The sequence below is a fragment of the Crocuta crocuta genome, unplaced genomic scaffold, assembly GCF_008692635.1.
Source record: "Crocuta crocuta isolate KB4526 unplaced genomic scaffold, BGI_CrCroc_1.0 scaffold133, whole genome shotgun sequence".
Lineage (NCBI taxonomy): Eukaryota > Metazoa > Chordata > Mammalia > Carnivora > Hyaenidae > Crocuta > Crocuta crocuta.
In genome coordinates, this window is record NW_027529438.1 from 332,750 (window position 1) to 350,901 (window position 18,152).

The window sequence follows — 18,152 nt, forward strand, 5'->3', positions numbered from 1 at the left end:
TCTCTCTCTCCTAGAAATAAATAAAACATTAAAAAAAAAAAAAGAACTTACTAACTACAGAAAACCTATTTGGTTCACATAAATTGCAGTGTCAGGCCTGCCTAGAGTATCTCCTGATCTTAGCTAGCGTGCACTGGGCGGGACACCATAGAAAGTGTGGGCAGAGGGCTCAAGTGTGCTTTGAAAGTGTGCTGAGGAGGGAAAACACTCAGTGGTCACAACAGCCTGCTGGTGTTGGGCCCCCGTGGAATCAGACGTTGTCTGTGTCCAAGAGCACAGGGTCGGGGCTAATTTATTTAGAACTTGGCAGCTTCCTGTTTTAGAAATAAGTTTTGTAAAGGCAGAGAATGGATCTATACCTTTTTTCTTAATAATGAAGGTAGAATGACCCTGTCAAAAGTCTTTATTCCTCAGGTCTTTGTAGCAATATGACATGTTCAGATTTCACTGTCAAGGCTTCCCTTTCCTGTATTTCCTACTGATTTCTATATTCCTGCTCCCTCTTTTCTGATGTGTGTACTGTCAATACATGTTTGTGATAATTTCAGTCACCATTCCACTTGCTTCTGGTCTGGCTCACCGCTTACCTGTTTCAATAAGACAGTGCTACACCTTGTCATTTGTTTGATTCACCTTTTATGTGTGTGCACATACTCCCCCTCTTGTTTATTTTACATCGGGTCCGTAATAGCAAATGTCTATTTCTTACATGCTCCATTCATTCAGTTCTTTCATCTTTGGGATGAAGAAAGGGGTAATTGAGCTTTTCTCCTGAGGTCAGTTTCCCAAACCTTTGCAGTCGTCCCTGGACCATCTCCAGCATCTCTCAGTCATGCATGCTACAACTGGAACAGTATTTTATAAGAGAATTAATGAGTACTGACCGTTACAAAATGATTATCATGGGGCGCCTGGGTGGCTCAGTCAATTTGTGCGTCTCACTTCACTTCAGGTCATGATCTCGCGGTTTGTGAGTTTGAGCCCCGCATTGGGTTCTGTGCTGACAGCTCAGAGCCTGGAGCCTGCTTCCAATTCTGTGTCTCCCCCCTGCTCCCCGCTTGCACATGCTCTCTAACTCTCTCTCAAAAATAAACATTGGAAAAAAAGAAAATAATTATGTTGTGATTTTCACATGCTGCATGTCTTTGGGTGAATTAAAGCCGTGTGTGTATATCACCTCTCACCTGCCACTTGTGTGTTTAGCTGTCGTGTGTCATCGACTATTGTAGTGGTGATTGTCTACGCATGCAAATGTGTATATGCACATATATACATATTTATACATGTACACATATATAATATTCGCTTCTCAAACTGTTCCTTTTCTAACTGATCTGAAAACAGGATATTGCTCTTCAGTCTGTGACGATTAACTTGAGGGGGGAATAGGGCTGCTGCTTAGCAGTAAGCTTTCTCTTCCAGACATAACGGCACCACTCCTTCTAAAGTGCAAGCCACTTGCGTTTTTAAAAATTGGGCAATGTACTCTGAGTGTTGAGNCTGTCTCTCCCTCTCTCTTAAAAATAAACAAAAAAAGAATTGGCCCCTTTATCATTATTAAATGACTTTTTAAAAAAATAATAATATCTAACAATATTCTTTTGCTCTGAAATGGACTGTTTGATATTAATTTTCTTTTCCTTTTAACCTCTCCCCATTTCCATTAACATCTATGTATTCCTGTGTTAGTAAAAAATATATTGCTGTCTTTCTGTACAGCTCCTGTTGGATGCTCATGCCCTATACCTGCCTTTACCCCAAATTATCCTGTCCCTGAAGAGATCCACCCTCTGATCATAACCCATAATCATAGCCTTCAGTTGTTTATTTATTAGTTTTTCTCTTCCTTTTTTAAAAATCTTTTTACTTTTTTTTTTTAATATTTTTATTTATTTCTAGGAGAGAGNACCGACTAAGCCACCCAGGCGCCCCGCTTTTAACTTTTTTAAAATTTATTTTGAGAGAGTGTGTGGCTGGGGAGGGGGAGAGAAGGGGGAGAGAGAATCCCAAGCAGGCCCTGCACTGTCAGTTCCTGATGTGGGGCTCGAACTCCTGAACCGTGAGATCATGCCCTCGGCTGAAATCGAGTCAGACACTTAGGTGCCACCCAGGTGCCCCAAGGTAAAAATATTTTCTATTTACCCACATTTTTACCATTTCTAGTGCTCTTCTTTCCTTTCTGTGGGTTCAAGATTCCCATCTGGAGTGCTGTTTTTTTCTGCATGAAGAAATTTCCTTAGCATTCCTTGTAGTGCAGTTTTGCTAGTGATGTTCTTTTGGCTCTTGTGAGTCTAAAAGTTTTCATTTTGCTTACTTTTGGAAGAATTGTAGGTATATAATTCTAGGTGTATATTCTGTGTAGATAATTCTATAATTTTGGGTTTTTGTTTTTTAGCTTTTTAAGTTAGGAAGTTCTAACTAAACTTCTGCCCCCTCGTCTAGCAGGGCCTCCAATTACACACAGCCTGGGTGGCTTGAAGCGGTCTCATAATCACTGATGCTGTTTGGGTTTTTCCTGTTTGTTTTTCCTATGTGTTTTAAATTTGTATATTTTCCAGTGTTACCAGTACTTTCGTTTAGAACTTACTAACTAGAGGGGCACCTGGGTGGCTTAGTCGGTTAAGCGTCCGACTTTCNTCCCCCCTGCTCCCCGCTTGCACATGCTCTCTAACTCTCTCTCAAAAATAAACATTGGAAAAAAAGAAAATAATTATGTTGTGATTTTCACATGCTGCATGTCTTTGGGTGAATTAAAGCCGTGTGTGTATATCACCTCTCACCTGCCACTTGTGTGTTTAGCTGTCGTGTGTCATCGACTATTGTAGTGGTGATTGTCTACGCATGCAAATGTGTATATGCACATATATACATATTTATACATGTACACATATATAATATTCGCTTCTCAAACTGTTCCTTTTCTAACTGATCTGAAAACAGGATATTGCTCTTCAGTCTGTGACGATTAACTTGAGGGGGGAATAGGGCTGCTGCTTAGCAGTAAGCTTTCTCTTCCAGACATAACGGCACCACTCCTTCTAAAGTGCAAGCCACTTGCGTTTTTAAAAATTGGGCAATGTACTCTGAGTGTTGAGTATGTTGGGGTGTATGGCAGTGCGTCTGAAGTCTAGTCTTCGGTCCTACCCAAAGGAACGGAGGGATGAAATCGCCACCATGGAGACCATCAACAATGGCAAGTCCATCTTCGAGGCCCGCTGGGACGTGGAGACTTCCTGGCAGTGCCTGGAGTACTTCGCAGGCTTGGCTGCAACCATGGCTGGTAAGCCCCGGCCTGGCCTTCCGGGGGCAGCCGACAGGGAGGCAGAAGCAGGTCCTAGTGGTGAAAGCGGGAGGTTTGGGGCATGACACAGACCCGGGGTAAAATCCTGGGCTTCCCACTCTCTGCACGGATGGCGCTGAGAATTCCTTTACCTTTCCTTGTTGAAACTGGAGATGGTAATCCCTGTGTTCTGGGGTTATCATAAGGATTAAATGAGAGAATCTATGGGAAGCATTTAGCATGGTATCTGAGCTTCTGGCCAACTTTTTGAAAAACCAAGAGTCGGTCAGTGTTCCCACGTTTACTAGTTCTGCCTCGTTAGCAAAAGACTTCCTTGATTCTTCGTGAAGTTTACAGTAGCTGGTGCTGAACGATGTTACAGGACCAAGAGGGCCGTGCGGAGCCAGAAGTCGTACATGTGGGTCCTGCTATGGAGCCGCCTCTTATTTCCATCATTACCACCTTTTTAAAAATTTTTAATATTCATTTTTGAGAGAGACAGAGAGCGAGTGGTGGAGGGACAGAGAGAGAGGGAGACGCAGAATCAGAAGCAGGCTCCAGGCCGTCAGCACAGAGCCTGACACGGAGCTTGAACCCATGAACCGCAAGATCATGACCTGAGCTGAAGTCTGACATGCAGCCGACGGAGCCACCCAGGCGCCCCCCACTCCAATCTCACTTTAAGTTGTTATCTGTTAGATGCTCTCAGGTTTTAGAGAATTAAGTTGAGCGAACATGGGTTTGGAGGATGGATAGGATTCCTCATTGGAGTGACTGCGCAGAGGCTGCGCCTGCCTGTTGAGATGAACGGAAGAGGCCGCGGGGTGGAGCACAGCTGAGCACGGCCGTTGGGCGGAGTCTGGGGAAAAGCAGTCCTGCGCCCTGATGTCTCTGCTCTCCTCTTAGGTGAGCACATCCAGCTCCCAGGCGGGTCCTTCGGCTACACCAGACGAGAACCACTGGGCGTATGCGTGGGAATAGGCGCGTGGAACTACCCCTTCCAGATTGCCTGCTGGAAGTCCGCCCCAGCGCTAGCGTGCGGTAAGCGTGAGCCATTCTTCACCCGTGAGCCCTCCCTTCTCTCCCTCCTCTCCCTCCTCCTGTTCGTGCACGCACACGCTCATTCGCACACTCACGCTGCACATGAGAAGGGGCCTGCGTTGGGGCACCTGAGCCCCAGAGGGCCTGCGTCCCCTCCTGCCCTGCCTCGTCCGGGCTTCCAGGGCACGTTACGCATGTGGATTGCATCCATGTCATTCCCACTTTTACTTATCGTATTTATTTCTGTGATGGACAGGAAGAGCATTCATTTTGGTCCTGGAGGTCTTCTGTTTGACCGTGGGTTTGATTTAGATTTGTGCCACGTACAAGTTCTCTTACTTTCTGGACAAAGGGATTGAAACGCCCCTGTGCGTAGGAAGAAGCACGTGGTAGTGTGACTTAAGCAGAAGATACACATCCTCCTTCATTTGTCTTTTTTTTTTTCTTCTAAATGTTTTATTTATTTCTGAGAGAGAAAGAGACAGTGTGAGCAGGGGAGGGTCAGAGAGAGAGGGAGACACAGAATCTGAAGTAGGTTCCAGACTCTGAGCTGTCAGCACAGAGCCCGATGCGGGCTTGAACCACAAACCGTGAGATCATGACCTGAGCTGAAGTCGGACACTCAACCCACTGAGCCACCCGGGCGCCCCCTCCTTCATTTGTGTCTTAAGAGAGATGAAAAGGCTGGCATCAGAGGGACTGGCCAGCTGGCTTAGAAAGGTTTTTCATATGGGAAAAACTGAAGTTTTTCATACTGTTCAAAGAGGAATCAATGGGAAAAGAGGATTTATTATAGCTTAGAAAAATACAAAGTTTAAAAAAGCATTCCTAAAAAAAAAATATTACTGTTAGGACATTGTGTTGAAATTGCAGCTTTTCTCATATTGCCCCATGGTTTGCTTTTGCACATTGTCGTGTGAGCTCGAGCATCTGTGTGGCAGGGGCCCCAGCTAACCACTGGTTTTGGAAACTACCAACATATTAACCTCTCTGGCCTTCAGTTTCAAGTTTTAAAGATTTAAAAAAATTTTTTTTATTTATTTCTGAGAGAAAGAGAGAAAGCATGAGCAGGGGAGGGGCAGAGAGAGAGGGAGTCACAGAATCTGAAGCAGGCCCCAGGCTGTGAGCTGTCAGCATAGAGCCCGACACGGGGCTTGAACCCACAAACCGTGAGATCATGACCTGAGCTGAAGTTGGACGCTTAACCGACTGAGCCACCCAGGCGCCCCTTAAAGATTTTCTTTTTAAGTTTATTTATTTTTGAGAGAGCACATATGGGAGCAGAGGAGAGGCAGAGAGAGGGAGGGAGAATATCAAGTAAACTCTGAGCTGTCAGCACAGAGCCTGATGTGGGGCTCAATCTCACGAACTGTGAACTCGTGACCTGAGCTGAAACCGAGAGCCGGACGCTCGACCAACTGAGCCCCCCAGGCGCCCGTGGAGTTGATCGTGCCTCGTCCTCCGGTCCCACCCTGCCCTCAGGGGACCACCAGTGTTAGAAACATCTTTTATGCTTGTGTCTTGGGTTTGTGCAGGTAACGCCATGGTCTTTAAACCCTCTCCCTTCACGCCGCTGTCGGTGCTGCTGCTGGCTGAGATCTACACGGCGGCCGGCGTGCCCCCGGGGCTCTTCAACGTGGTGCAAGGAGGGGCCGCCACGGGCCAGTTTCTGTGTCTGCATCGTGATGTGGCCAAAGTGTCCTTCACCGGGAGCGTGCCCACTGGCTCGAAGGTGAACATGAAACCAGTTTCGGTTCACACAAATGGCAGTGCCGGGCCCACGCAGAGTATCTGTCGGGGGCTTGTCTTCTGACCTGACCCGGCTTGAGCTGGGAGGGGGGCCGCGGGGATCAGGGGCAAGATCTGATGCGTACTTCGAAGGTGTGAGGCAGGGAGGGACGTACGGTGGGACGGCTAGGACCGCTGACGAGTGGGCGCCGCGGGGACGGAAGCCCTCGCCTGCGCCCGCGTCTGTGTCTGAGTGCACGGGGTCTGGGCTGCCACTGCGTCTCTGGTGTCTTAGTCACCGTAGAGGCCACCCCAGAAAGAAGGGTATTTGCTCAGTTTATTTCAGATGTATGGTTTTGACCTTAATTGGTAGCCTTGACCACAGCCACAGTATTAGAAGAGTTTCTGCCCGTGACTCGTGAATGAACAGTATTTTCACAATGAATCTCCTCTTCAGAATGTCAGCTGCAGCCCTGTGATCCTCTTCAGTATTCTGGAAAAGACTGTTCTAAACAGATGAAGGACAGAGTCCTTGGCAGAATCAGGGTTGTGGTCCCGTGTAGTTGAGGCTGCCCGGAGGCCTGGGTTCTGGCTGGCCTCGCCTGCGCTTCTCTGTGCATTAAGCTTCTGCCTGTGTTTGTCCTTGTTCTTTAAGATCATGGAGATGTCCGCTAAAGGAATCAAGCCCGTTACCTTGGAGCTGGGAGGCAAATCTCCCCTGATCATCTTCTCCGACTGCGACCTGGAGAATGCCGTGAAGGGAGCGCTGATGGCCAACTTCCTCACGCAAGGCGAGGTGCGCACCTGTCTGTGGCCAAGGGGCAGAAGGAGCCTCCCTCCTTCACGTACCAGCATGTTTTGAAGCTCTCTGTTTTGAAATAATTGCGGATTGCCAGAAACGTGGCACAGAGTTGAGCCTTGAGCCACGTTTCTCAGATGTTAACATTTTATCACGTTTCCTTTATCATTCTGCTTATCTCTGTACATACCTGTGCTGGTTTCTGTTTTCCCAAACGGTTTGAAAGTGCAGATACGAGACTCCTCTGTGCATTTCCTAGAAACGAGTGCGCGCTCTTACATAAGCACAGCGCACTGAGTAAGATCAGTCACCTCATGTAGACTGTTCTCAGTCCGCAGCCCCTGGTCACATGTCATTCATTGGCCAGTCATCCTTTTAGTAAAAAAAAAAAAAAAAAAACCAAAAAAAACAAGCCCCACACCATCTCTTTTCTCTGGTCTAAAACGTGGCTCAGGGAGGTGTGTTGCATTTAGTAGTTGTTGTTTGCCGAATCTCCTTTAGTCTGGAACAGTTAGCTCTTCGGTTCTTATCTTTCCAGGACCTTGACATTTTGGGGACTAGAAGGTGTTTATTTTGTAGAATGTCTGTCTGGTGTTTCCTTTTGATTAGATGTAGATGATGCATCTTGGGCGAAAGCCACCACAAAAGTGGTGCTGTGTCCCCCTTGGGGCGGTTGGCTTTGCTGAGGGCGGGTCTTCCTGGGAGGTTCCCATGTCCTCTGTGGAGGCAGGGACAGAGGCCTCTGCACCCCCCAAGCTCTCCCCTGCTCGCCTGAGCACGCTTTGGTGATTTCTGCTGGAGACATTTTCCATTATGGTGGTCCCCAAACGGTCATTTTCCAATTCTGTTATTCTTTCTACATTTGTTCCTTCTCTCTACTGTAAGAAAGAACTTTTCCCTTCTCTCATTTTGTGTGTGTGTGTGTGTTTGTGTGTGTGTCCCCACTCATTTAACATTATGGACCATGAATTCTTTCTTCGTTCTGTGGATTACAGTCCATTACTATCATTATTTCTTTGGATGCTCAGAAGATTGCAGATCTGGCTGGCGGCAGCCCCTTTCTGTGACCTTCTGATAGGTTTTCATTACTCCATGAGCACCAGTACTTGGCTGTATTTTCGGACGTTGGTATCTACAGTTCTGATGGAGCGGGAATAGTATTTATGCTCCTGTCTAAGGCTGGGTCTGAACAGTCACGATTGATTTGCGATTGTAGAGCCAGACATGGACTGTGAAACGCATCAGGTTTTTATCAGGCACATGCCCTTAGTTCTTTGTCTGTCTTCACCCTTCCTCCCTCCTGCTCTTAAATAAAATACATGGCCCCTTTCAGCCGCTGACAGGAGGCCGTAGGAGAGGTCTTGTGGCCTGTGGATCTGTGAACGGCATTAAGGAAATGTAGGCAGACAAAAAGACCTAACTTTATCTCAAAGGGCAGGGAGGTGTTTCTTGATGCTAGGGTGGTATGTCCCTAACTACACGTGGGTCCTGTTCAGTTTGGGGATAATTTTTAGAGATGGAACTAACCTTTTGTAAAGGTCTGCTGTCTCCTTTTAAGTTTAACGCTGCTGGGTTCTTTTTTTTTTTTTTTTAAATATTTTTATTTATTTCTAGGAGAGAGAGAGACAGCGTAAGCAGGGGAGGGTCAGAGAGAGAGGGAGACACAGACTCTGAAACAGGCTCCAGGCTCTGAGCTGGCAGTCAGCACAGAGCCCGACGCGGGGCTCGAACCCACGAACCGCGAGATCATGACCTAAGCGAAAGTTGGACTCTTAACCAACTAAGCCACCCAGGCGCCCCAAACGCTGCTGGATTCTGCCCCCTTTTCCTATTTCCTTCCTTGCACGCATACAAATTCACGTGTGTCCTTCAGGTGTGTTGTAATGGCACAAGAGTATTTGTGCAGAAGGAAATTATCGAGAAATTTACAAAGGAAGTGGTGAAACGGACCCAGGGGATAAAAATTGGAGATCCCCTTCTGGAAGGTACAAGGATGGGCCCCCTCATCAACCGCCCACACCTGGAGCGAGTCCTTGGGTTTGTTAAGCTGGCAAAAGAGCAGGTGAGAAACGGGGCAGAGTGGGGGGTGGGGGAGGGTGAGAATCGGTCCAGCGTCCGCGCTGTGTGCACTCGGGGTCTGTGTACCTGCCTGGTCGCGAGTCCCCAGCGGTGCCCTGCTCTGCACCTGTTGTGGAGTGACTGTGCGTCTGTTCAGGACTGCGCGTCACGGTTGTAAGTTCAACATCAAATGTGCCTTCTTTTTTCTTCTTGGGCAGGGCGCTACAGTGCTGTGTGGTGGAGACGCATACGTGCCCGAAGATCCCAAATTAAAGGACGGTTATTACATGAGCCCTTGCGTACTGAGTACGTCCTCTCCTTGTTCGCTTTTAAACAGTTGGAATTAAATGTCAGAAAGAAAAAGATATTTATCAAATACGTGTAGGGTGTAAAGCAGGGGTTGGCAAGCTGGGTCCCCACTGCTCAGAGGAAGGAGTCGACATCCTCCCACACCTCCCGCGTGCCCTTCCCCGCGCACAGCCATGTCCGTTAGTTGGGCTGAGACTTAGCCAGGTCTGCACCTGTTGTTCCGGAAGCAAGAAGCTCAAAAAAAAAAAAAAAAAAGTGCATGCTCGATAAAAAACTAACAAATTTCATTTCTCAAGAAAGTTGATGAAGAATATGTTTTTCTTTAATGATACGTGTCATCAATATAATAAGACCAATTTGTCAGGTGGTACGGCAATATTTTTAAAAATTATGTAATTTCATAACTTCTAGCACCTCCTTTGAGTCTTAAACATCCCCTGGTTTGGACAGTCAACTGCACGGTCCCCCCATTGTCCTCAAATCCAATTCTTTCTTCCCACCTCTGAGGTGACCACCACTCTAGGTACTGCCATTCTTGTGTGCCTTCCTCTGCCCTTTTACAGTATATGTCAGGATCCACAAATAAATGCCCATATGTCAAAACAGTGGTAGGGTAATAATAGGCTTTTAAAAACTGTATACGGGTTGCATTATGTTGGGTGATTTCTTACATCTTCCCTAGAAGATAGATTCAGCTGAGTTTTGTCCCTAAGGTAGACAGGGGGTCATTTTTTCAGCACTTGATTATCTGATGGATTTTAAACCTTTAGCCCTTGCTAAAAAAAAGATCCACTGAGGTTTGAAAGCTGTGAACCCAATGTCTATAACGTGGATTAGCTGGTAGTTATTAAGTGAACAAGAAAAGTTTACAGTAGATTTTTAAGGAAACAGAAAAGGTTAAACAACACTATGGTATTAACCCAAATCTATTAAGAAATACATAAGACAGAAGGAATAGTATGTGTCAAACTATAAAGAGTAGATTTCTCTGGTTGCCAGGGTTAAAGATGATTTTTGTTATAGTTTGCACATCTCTGAATACTACAAATTTTTCACATGTGTTTTACAATTAGGAGAAAAGTTATTATTATTTTAAAGGTTATTTTGAGAGAGAAAGAGTGTGAGTGGGGGAGGGGCAGAGAGAGGGAGAGAGAGAATCCCATGCTGGCAGCACAGAGCCTGACACAGGGCTCGATCTCCCGAACCATGAGGTCACGACCTGGGCCAAAATCAAGAGTTGGACACTTAAGTAACTGAGCCACCAGGGCGCCCTCGGGACAAAATTATTCTTAAACAGACTGTGAACTTGGCAAAGACCAGGGAGTGAACTTTACTCCAGCGATTCCCAAAAGTCTGGTGGCTTGTGGCCTGTGATGTCAGTGCCACTTGGACAACTTATTAAAGAGGCAGATTCCTGGCCCCTGCTCCAGACCTCCCTGAATGTAACTCTCAAGGAGTCGGGCCTAGTGATCTGCTTTTTAATAAGCCCCCAATTCATTTTTATTCATATTAAAGTTTGACAGGGACTCCAGAGTCTAGGTTAACTTTTAACGTGTGGGAGCTAAAGTCCAGGAAGTGTTAGGTTTCAGGCAGGAACCTTTCCTTGTAGGTCAGCTGTGACTTCATCTTTGCATCTCTGTTGACTTTCCAACACAGAAGTCACTGTAAACAGAGACCTATGTAAACAGGTTGAGACCTTCTCAACCTGAAGGAGATGATAAAATAGTTTTGGGAATGGGGCACCCGGGTGGCTCAAGTTGATTGAGTGACTTCAGCTCAGGTTATGATCTCACAGTTCGTGAGTTCAAGCCCCGTGTCAGGCTCTGTGCTGACAGCTCGGAGCCTGGAGCCTCATTCGGATTCTGTGTCTCCCCCTCTTGCTGCCCCTCCCCCACTCATGCTCTGTCTCAAAAATAAATGTAAAAAAAAATATTTTCTGGGACTGCTGGGTAATGCATCGTCCTGAGTCCTAGTCTGGCTAACAGTTTCCCTAAAAATTGTATCCGGATCACTAGTCTTCAAGGAATTAGGATGTAATGGGCTAGCCTTACACACAATACTAAGAATTCTGTAATGTATCTTTGAAGATAGTTCAGGTGTCCCCAACGTACAGTGTGATAACACACAGGTGCCCAGAGTACTTTTCTTCCCTTGTTATACACAGGCTCCACACCAGCTCCTGAGGGATCGTAGACTAGTCCTTGTGGACATGCCAGGAGCTGCTTTCCAGACTTCGGCTCCCGCAGAGCCGACGTTCCCAGTAGGGTTCCCGAGCTATTCTTACTGCCGTGCATTTCTAGCGCCGTCATCCCTCCCCTGACCTGGCCTTTATTACACTGTTCGCAGCTGACTGCAGAGATGACATGACCTGTGTGAAGGAAGAGATCTTTGGACCAGTTATGTCCATTTTGTCGTTTGACACCGAAGCCGAGGTTCTGGAAAGAGCCAACGACACCACTTTTGGCCTGGCGGCTGGCGTCTTTACCAGGTATGTGCGGAAGGGCCCCTCTGGCAGCTCTGCGGGGACAGGGGCCTTCCGGAGATCTGCCCAGAGATCGTTGCTCTCCTGTCCTCCCTGGGGTATACATTGTCATGAGCGTTTTCTGTTTGCTTCCGGTGAAGCCAGAAGGTGCCAGGGTAGCATGTGGTGTTGGTCCGGGCTGGCCAGGAACCTGCTGTTGAGTTTAAATTGAGCTGTAAACATCGTTGATGAAAATTCTATCCTGGTCATTCGTTGGGCAGATACGTAAGGTTCTGATCTATGTAAAGCATCAGGTTGGGTGCCTCATTGAAAACACACATGTCGGAAGTTAGAAACTTGTAACTGGGCAGTAGTAGTCTTCAAAAACATGATTTTTAGCAGCTTTGTAGTAGCTTCTAGTTGGAATGCACTGTCAAATATGTAGGCAGTTTTTTGGTTGTGTATTTATGGTACTGTTTCCACTTGTAACTGCTGTAGGTAATATTGAGCTCAATATCTCTGTCCATAAACTGTAACCACAGTGACACGAGTGAGATGTGATTTGGGAGCAGAACTTCCTGCAAAATGGTGGGAGGTTGCTTGGTTATGTACAAACTTTGATTCATCTTTGGCAGCAGGAGGAAGTTTTCTCAGACTGCTTTCCGCGTGGCATTGTGCTGTTTCTTTGGTGATCCACGAGGTTAAGTTTTTTCTGTAGCTTCATGGGGAGGAGGACCCAGGTGTCCCTTGGGGACCTGATGGGATGGCTTCTCTGAGCTCCGAAGAGAAGATCGAGGGGCTGCCGCCTTCTCATGTGCTTGTTTTTTAGGTAGACTTTCATTTTTAGAGTAATTTTAGGTTCACTGCAAAACTGGGTGGAAGGCACAGAGGTCTCCCAGCGTCCCCCTCCCCAACCCTGTTATCCGCTTCCCCCGCCAGAGCCCACGTTGGTTCTAACTGGTAAACCGACTAGGATGGACCGTAACCCCCCAAGGCCCACACCTCCGTTAGGGTTTACTTTGGGAGTTGGAGTTGTGCGTTCTTTGAATTTGGACTACGGTGCCCGCCGCTCACCATCGCACGGAGTAGTTTCACTGCCCTGCGAGTCCCTTCTGCAGACCTGCTTTTTTTGGTGCGAGGCGTGAACGGGTGAAGTCACCCCAGCACAGACCGAGGCAGTCACGAGGAGGGCGACTCCGGTGTGCTGCCGCTGTTCTAACAGCTTTGTAGCCCGAGTCATGCACCCTGCAGCGTACCCACTTAGAGCGTACGGTTCGGTGGTGTTTCGTTCGGTGGTGTTTACAGAGTGGCGTAACCATCACCGCAATCTGATTTTAGAGCGTAAACCTCCTGTGAACATGAGGAACATTCTCCCTCCTGCCGGGACCCCAGCACCACCAATCAATCTACATGCTATCTGTGTAGATTTGCTTCTCTTGAATATTTTCTGTAAACACGGCATCGTACAGTGCGTGACCTTCTGTGACTGGCCGCTGTTGGAGCAGCTGGCAGTGCCTGTGACGAATGTTCCGAATGTTCTGTCGTGTGGGCACGTTGTGCTCATCCACCCGCTGATGGATGTGGCCTTGTACCTGCTGCTCTCCCACCGGGAGCACCTTATCTGAGCCTGTGTGGAAACGTTTTACTTATGCGGGTGCGCACCTAGAGGTGCCGTTGCTGGGTCACACGGTCACTCTGCGCTGTTCTCCCACGTGGGGGCGCCGTTTCGCGTGCCCACCAGCCCCGCAGGAAAGGTTCCAGCTTCCCCGAGTCTCCTGGGCGGTGCTTGTCACTGTCTGTCCCCCCAACCCCGGTGGGGGAAGCGGTGCCTCACGCGGTTCTGATCTGCGTCTCTGCACGTGTCTTTTCCCCTTTTCCTGATATCTCAGTTGTGGTACAAAAATGTTAAATTTTGACAAAGCATAATTAATTTTTTTTTTTTGTCTGTCACTTTGGGTATCCTGCCCGAGAAGGCTTGGTCCAACCCAAGACTGTGAAGGTTTATTCCTGTTTTCCTGGAAGGGTTTTATGGGTTTTGTTCTGTTGGGTTAGGCCCGTGACTCATCTGAGTTAATTTTTGTACGTAGCGTAAGAAAGGGATCTCCCTTCATTCCTTGCGGACCCCTGGGTAGCCTGTGCTTCTATCCCTTTTCTCCCCATTGAACTGTTTGGGCCTCCTCGCTGCTGCTGCGTACTTGATAGATGCTTTCGGAGGAGACTCTGAAGCTCACGTCCTTCTGTCTGTTTTGCCTGGATGCCACAAGGTGGTAAAACACTGAAGAAGCAAGAATTTGGCAGCATCTCAAAGCGGGTAGAGCCGGCGGTCTCCCCTTCCCTGCGGAGGTGGCCGCACAGTAACAGTCTGGTCTTGGCAGGGACGTGCAGCGCGCTCACAGGGTGGTGGCCGGGCTGCAGGCCGGGATGTGCTTCATTAACAACTACAACGTCAGCCCCGTGGAGCTGCCCTTCGGCGGGTACAAGAAGTCAGGTGAGGAGCTGCGGAGTGTGGGCGCGAACCCGGCCCGTAGGGATGGGGTTGTAATTCAGACCGCACACACCAGGTTCTGGAACATCCACGTGTCGGAACCCCGTGGGCAAGCACAGGGAGTCTGGGCCTCCCTGCCCCGTGGCTCCGGTCTCTGGGAATGGGAGCCACACACCTTTTCTTTTGAATAGAGCCCCCCCCGAGACGTGTATTTTGGGGGATTGGGCCTTGCCCTTTGGAGGCAGAGCCTCCCAAAGTCTGAGGCAGGGGGATGGGAAAGGCCAAGCCCAGAATGTCATCCTTTTAATGGGTAATCTTGTAACAGATTTAATATAAGAAAGGGTTAGAAAATCTGTTGGTCGAGTTCAGTTCTAAGTGAGCACCAACTTTCAGAGGCGTCCGTCAATTCCTGTAGAGGCTTTCACACTCGATGGGAAGGTCTGAACGCTTTCAGATCTCAACCCAGAATAGTCGGTACCTAAAATTAAAATTCCTGTTGTAGGAATGAGATATGGGTTCCCCAGCCCCGAAGGCCAGTGGGTCACTTCTCCCGTGCCTCGCTCTACAGCTGACAGGCACACTTGAGGGCTTTGTCCCAAGCCCTGTCGTTCTGTGTTCTTCCCCAGAGCGGGCAGCTGTCTTCGAAGGTCCCTGTGACTGTTGAGGCCACCACCGTGGTGGCTCTTCCTCACCCTTCTCTTCCTTTCAGGGTTTGGCAGAGAGAACGGCCGTGTGACCATTGAATATTATTCACAGCTGAAGACTGTGTGCGTGGAGATGGGTGACGTGGAATCTGCTTTTTGAGACTACGCAGCGAGCCCCGTCTGCGTGGCCAGGTGTGGAACGGGGTCTGGGCCTCAAGGGCGGCCACACGGCTGCCTTCGTTTCGAACCCAGAATTGTGTCCCTCGGGATAAGAGAACAGCTCGGTGTTCTTCCTTCCTCACTTCTCAGTCTCCTTCCTGATTGAAAATGTGCATAAGTGCCTTTTAGATAATCAAGAGAGTTGTGATTTTCTCAAGGCAGATTTCCGTACACTCTTTAACACACTTCTAGAGAATAGGGAGAGGCACCAGGATTATACTTCGTCTGTGGCTTTGACCGACTGCGCTCCTTCTTCGGCTCATTTCAGAGACCTGGTATCTGGTTCAGTTCCTGGTGGAGCAAGTAGAGCTGATTTCTGCCCCCTGACATTTTGGAGCTCTGGCCCCTTGTCATCGGTTGCATTGCGAAAGCCGACGGTCGGGATGGAAATACTAGCCAGGGTCACGTTCAAGGTGCTGCTTCACTTGCTAGAGTAAATCCTTCGTTTCCACTCAGTGCTGATGAGGAAGCTGGCGTCCAGTCCTTGAACTACAGCTTTCTCCCTTTTTAGATCCAAAATAGTTGTATGCTTCTGGGGCCACACTGCAATGAAATAAATCACACTGTTCATTCTTTCAACTTCGGGGCGCCTGGCGTCTCCGTTGGTTATGTGTCCAACTCTGGCTCAGGTCATGATCTCCTTTGTGAGTTTGAGCCCCACACGGGGCTCTGTGCCAACAGCTCAGAGCCTGGAGCCTGCTTCCGGTTCTGTGTCTCCCTCTCTCTCTGTCTCTCTCTGCCCCCTACCCACACCCCCGCTCCCACTCTGTCTCTCTCAAAAATAAACATTAAAAAAATCCTTTCAGCTTCATGTTATAAAACTAAGCACATCTGAAGGTTATAGTAGTTCACAGCGTAGGGGCCAGGGTTCAGTGAGTGTGGAAGGCAGGGGGTTCGTCCTTTGTACCTAGTCCGCGAGGCCGGGCTGGACTTGCTGTGATGAATGTTCGTGGCCTGTGGGAGCTTTTAGGCTCCATGTTCTTGGCACCCTGACAAGCAGAGGCTGGCTGGCGGAGCGTCCGGCCACGGTGACTTCTCACGCTACCGCTCTCTCTTCCTTCGAGGGAAATAGTTGGTGTCTGATAGCTGTGTTAGTCAGGGCTGTCCGGAGAAGCGGCGCCATAGACCAGAATAATGGGATAGACAGGCATGCGCAGGGGAAGATTGAGTCTAAGAATCAGCTCAGTGGTTGTGGAGGCTGAGAAGGTGCAGGCTTCCCTCTGCAAGGTGCGGGCCCGGGAACGCCGGTGATGTGATTCGGCCCAAGGCCCCCGGAGCAGAGGGGGTCCGGCTGAGTGAGCCCTGAGGCCCAAGAACCAGGACTGCTCGTGTCCGAGGGCAGGGGGAGACGGACATCCCGGCCCGAGCAGAAACCGGATTCACCTTCTCTCCATCGTTCTGTTCCGTTTGGACCCTGAACAGATTGGGCGATGCCTGCCCGCGCTGGGGAGAGCCGTCTGCTTCACTCCCTTCACCAATGCAGTTGCCCAAAACTTCTGCAAAGATCCTCACAGGCACACCCGGAAGTCATGTTCTACCAGCCGTCAGGGCGTCCCTCAGCCCGGTCGTGTTGCCGCCTAAAGGAACCATCACGGAGGCTAAGGCGTAGAGCTAAGGGGCGGTGCCCCTCGCCAGGCCCGCGTCCGGTTGTGTGTTGTGATGGGGAAGCCCCGTCATCTTGGAGGATGAGAACGACTCCGCAGCCTCGTGGTGGTTATTTGCACAGAGGGCACGTCTGTGATACGGGCCGGGCCACGTGATCTCACGGCGGGCCTCCGGTCCTGATGCCCCTTGCGCGGTAGGAGCTGCCCGGGTGAAGATGGGTTTCGGCTGTTCCTCTAGAGCGAAGACAACGGGGAAGGGGCACCGGTGTCTGAATCCTCATGTTCCTGCTGCCACAGGCTTCTCACTCAGATACCAGCCCCCATGTTCCGATGCAGAACCCGAATTGGAGAAGTCTTGGCTGCCACCAGGTTGAGGAGCAGGACTCCAAGCCACGGGGGAGGGGACTTTGATTCTTGGGTTTCCTGCTAACCTTCCCCGAGTCCTGGGACGTGAGTGCGCCGTGTCCTGGCCTTCTGCTGTAGTAAATTACCTCCAGCTTCGAGACTTGGAGTCCCGAGTGGTTACGCCCAGAAACCAACGTGTTGGCAGGGGCCGCACTCCCCCCGGAGGCCGCAGGAGAGCATCCTTCTCCTCGCCTCGCCCAGCGTCCAGAGCGTTCCTTGCTTTGTGTGGCTCAAAGTCCCTTCCTCTCTCTCCTGGGCCAACAGCTTAGCGTCTCTGCCTCTCTCTGCTTCCCTCTTTCAAGGTCACATGTGATGGCATTGAGAGCCTGCCAGAGCCTCCGGGGCCCTCACTCGGCTCAAGCTCCTTCCCTTAGTCACCTCTGGAGAGTCTCTTCCCACCTCAGGAGGGAACGTTCACAGATTTCCAGAATTAGGGTGGCGGGGAGCCTTACTCAGCCGCCACACCCTGCGCCGTCCAAGCGTGTTCCAGAATGTCCCCCAGCTACGGTAGTTGGCACACTTACCAGAAGAGTAATAATAGGTACAGAACACACTTCAGCCAACACGCGACCAGGAGGCCAGGCCTTCCCCTGATTTGGAAGAAGTCACGTCTTCTAGCTAGAGTCCCCTGGGCTCGTCTTTCTCCTCTACCCTCATTTTGATTTCACTTTGGAAAGTTCTGCAGAAAGCACTCTGCTCTCTCCCTCCCCATCTAATCTTCTCTCCCAGGGGGACTCCTGTTAACACTTGGGTGCGCATCTCTCCTAGAATTTTCTTGAAGGGGGTCCCTGCGGGCTCGCCCTGTGTCTGGATGACTCTGAGCTGCAGCTGGTGAGGCAGAGAGCTGCAGCTTCTCGCCCAGCGCAGGGGTCCTTCCGCCCAGTCCAGGAGCTCATCAGCCACTGGTGTGAGAATGGAGCTTTTCCCAAAATGCAGGCTCTCCTGTCCAGAAGTTTTCTACAATTCCAGAGACGCAGACTCTCAGAGCCCGAGCTGTCATGCCACTGAGCTCTTGGAAAGGACTATTTGCATAAGTGACCGGATTAGGAGGGCTGGGTTAGCCTTGCTGCTCGGCGTGGCCCAGGGACCAGCAGGGTCAGCTCCTTAGACTCAAGAATC

The 18,152-nt window shown here is 49.5% G+C and overlaps 1 protein-coding gene across 1 annotated transcript in view; it reads left to right on the top strand.

Annotated features, from left to right (window-relative positions):
• The window catches only part of ALDH9A1 (aldehyde dehydrogenase 9 family member A1), an 18,086-nt gene extending 2,263 nt beyond the window's left edge, over window positions 1-15,823 (top strand). The window contains exons 2-11 of the mRNA XM_077760036.1: window positions 3,151-3,280; window positions 4,187-4,321; window positions 5,857-6,053; window positions 6,705-6,845; window positions 8,722-8,910; window positions 9,125-9,212; window positions 11,562-11,703; window positions 14,052-14,164; window positions 14,871-14,997; window positions 15,293-15,823. Coding sequence (XP_077616162.1) covers window positions 3,151-3,280; window positions 4,187-4,321; window positions 5,857-6,053; window positions 6,705-6,845; window positions 8,722-8,910; window positions 9,125-9,212; window positions 11,562-11,703; window positions 14,052-14,164; window positions 14,871-14,965 — 1,230 coding nt within the window. The 3' untranslated portion in view covers window positions 14,966-14,997; window positions 15,293-15,823. The remainder of the gene's footprint in view (window positions 1-3,150; window positions 3,281-4,186; window positions 4,322-5,856; window positions 6,054-6,704; window positions 6,846-8,721; window positions 8,911-9,124; window positions 9,213-11,561; window positions 11,704-14,051; window positions 14,165-14,870; window positions 14,998-15,292) is intronic.
• The last annotated feature ends 2,329 nt before the right edge of the window (window positions 15,824-18,152 follow it).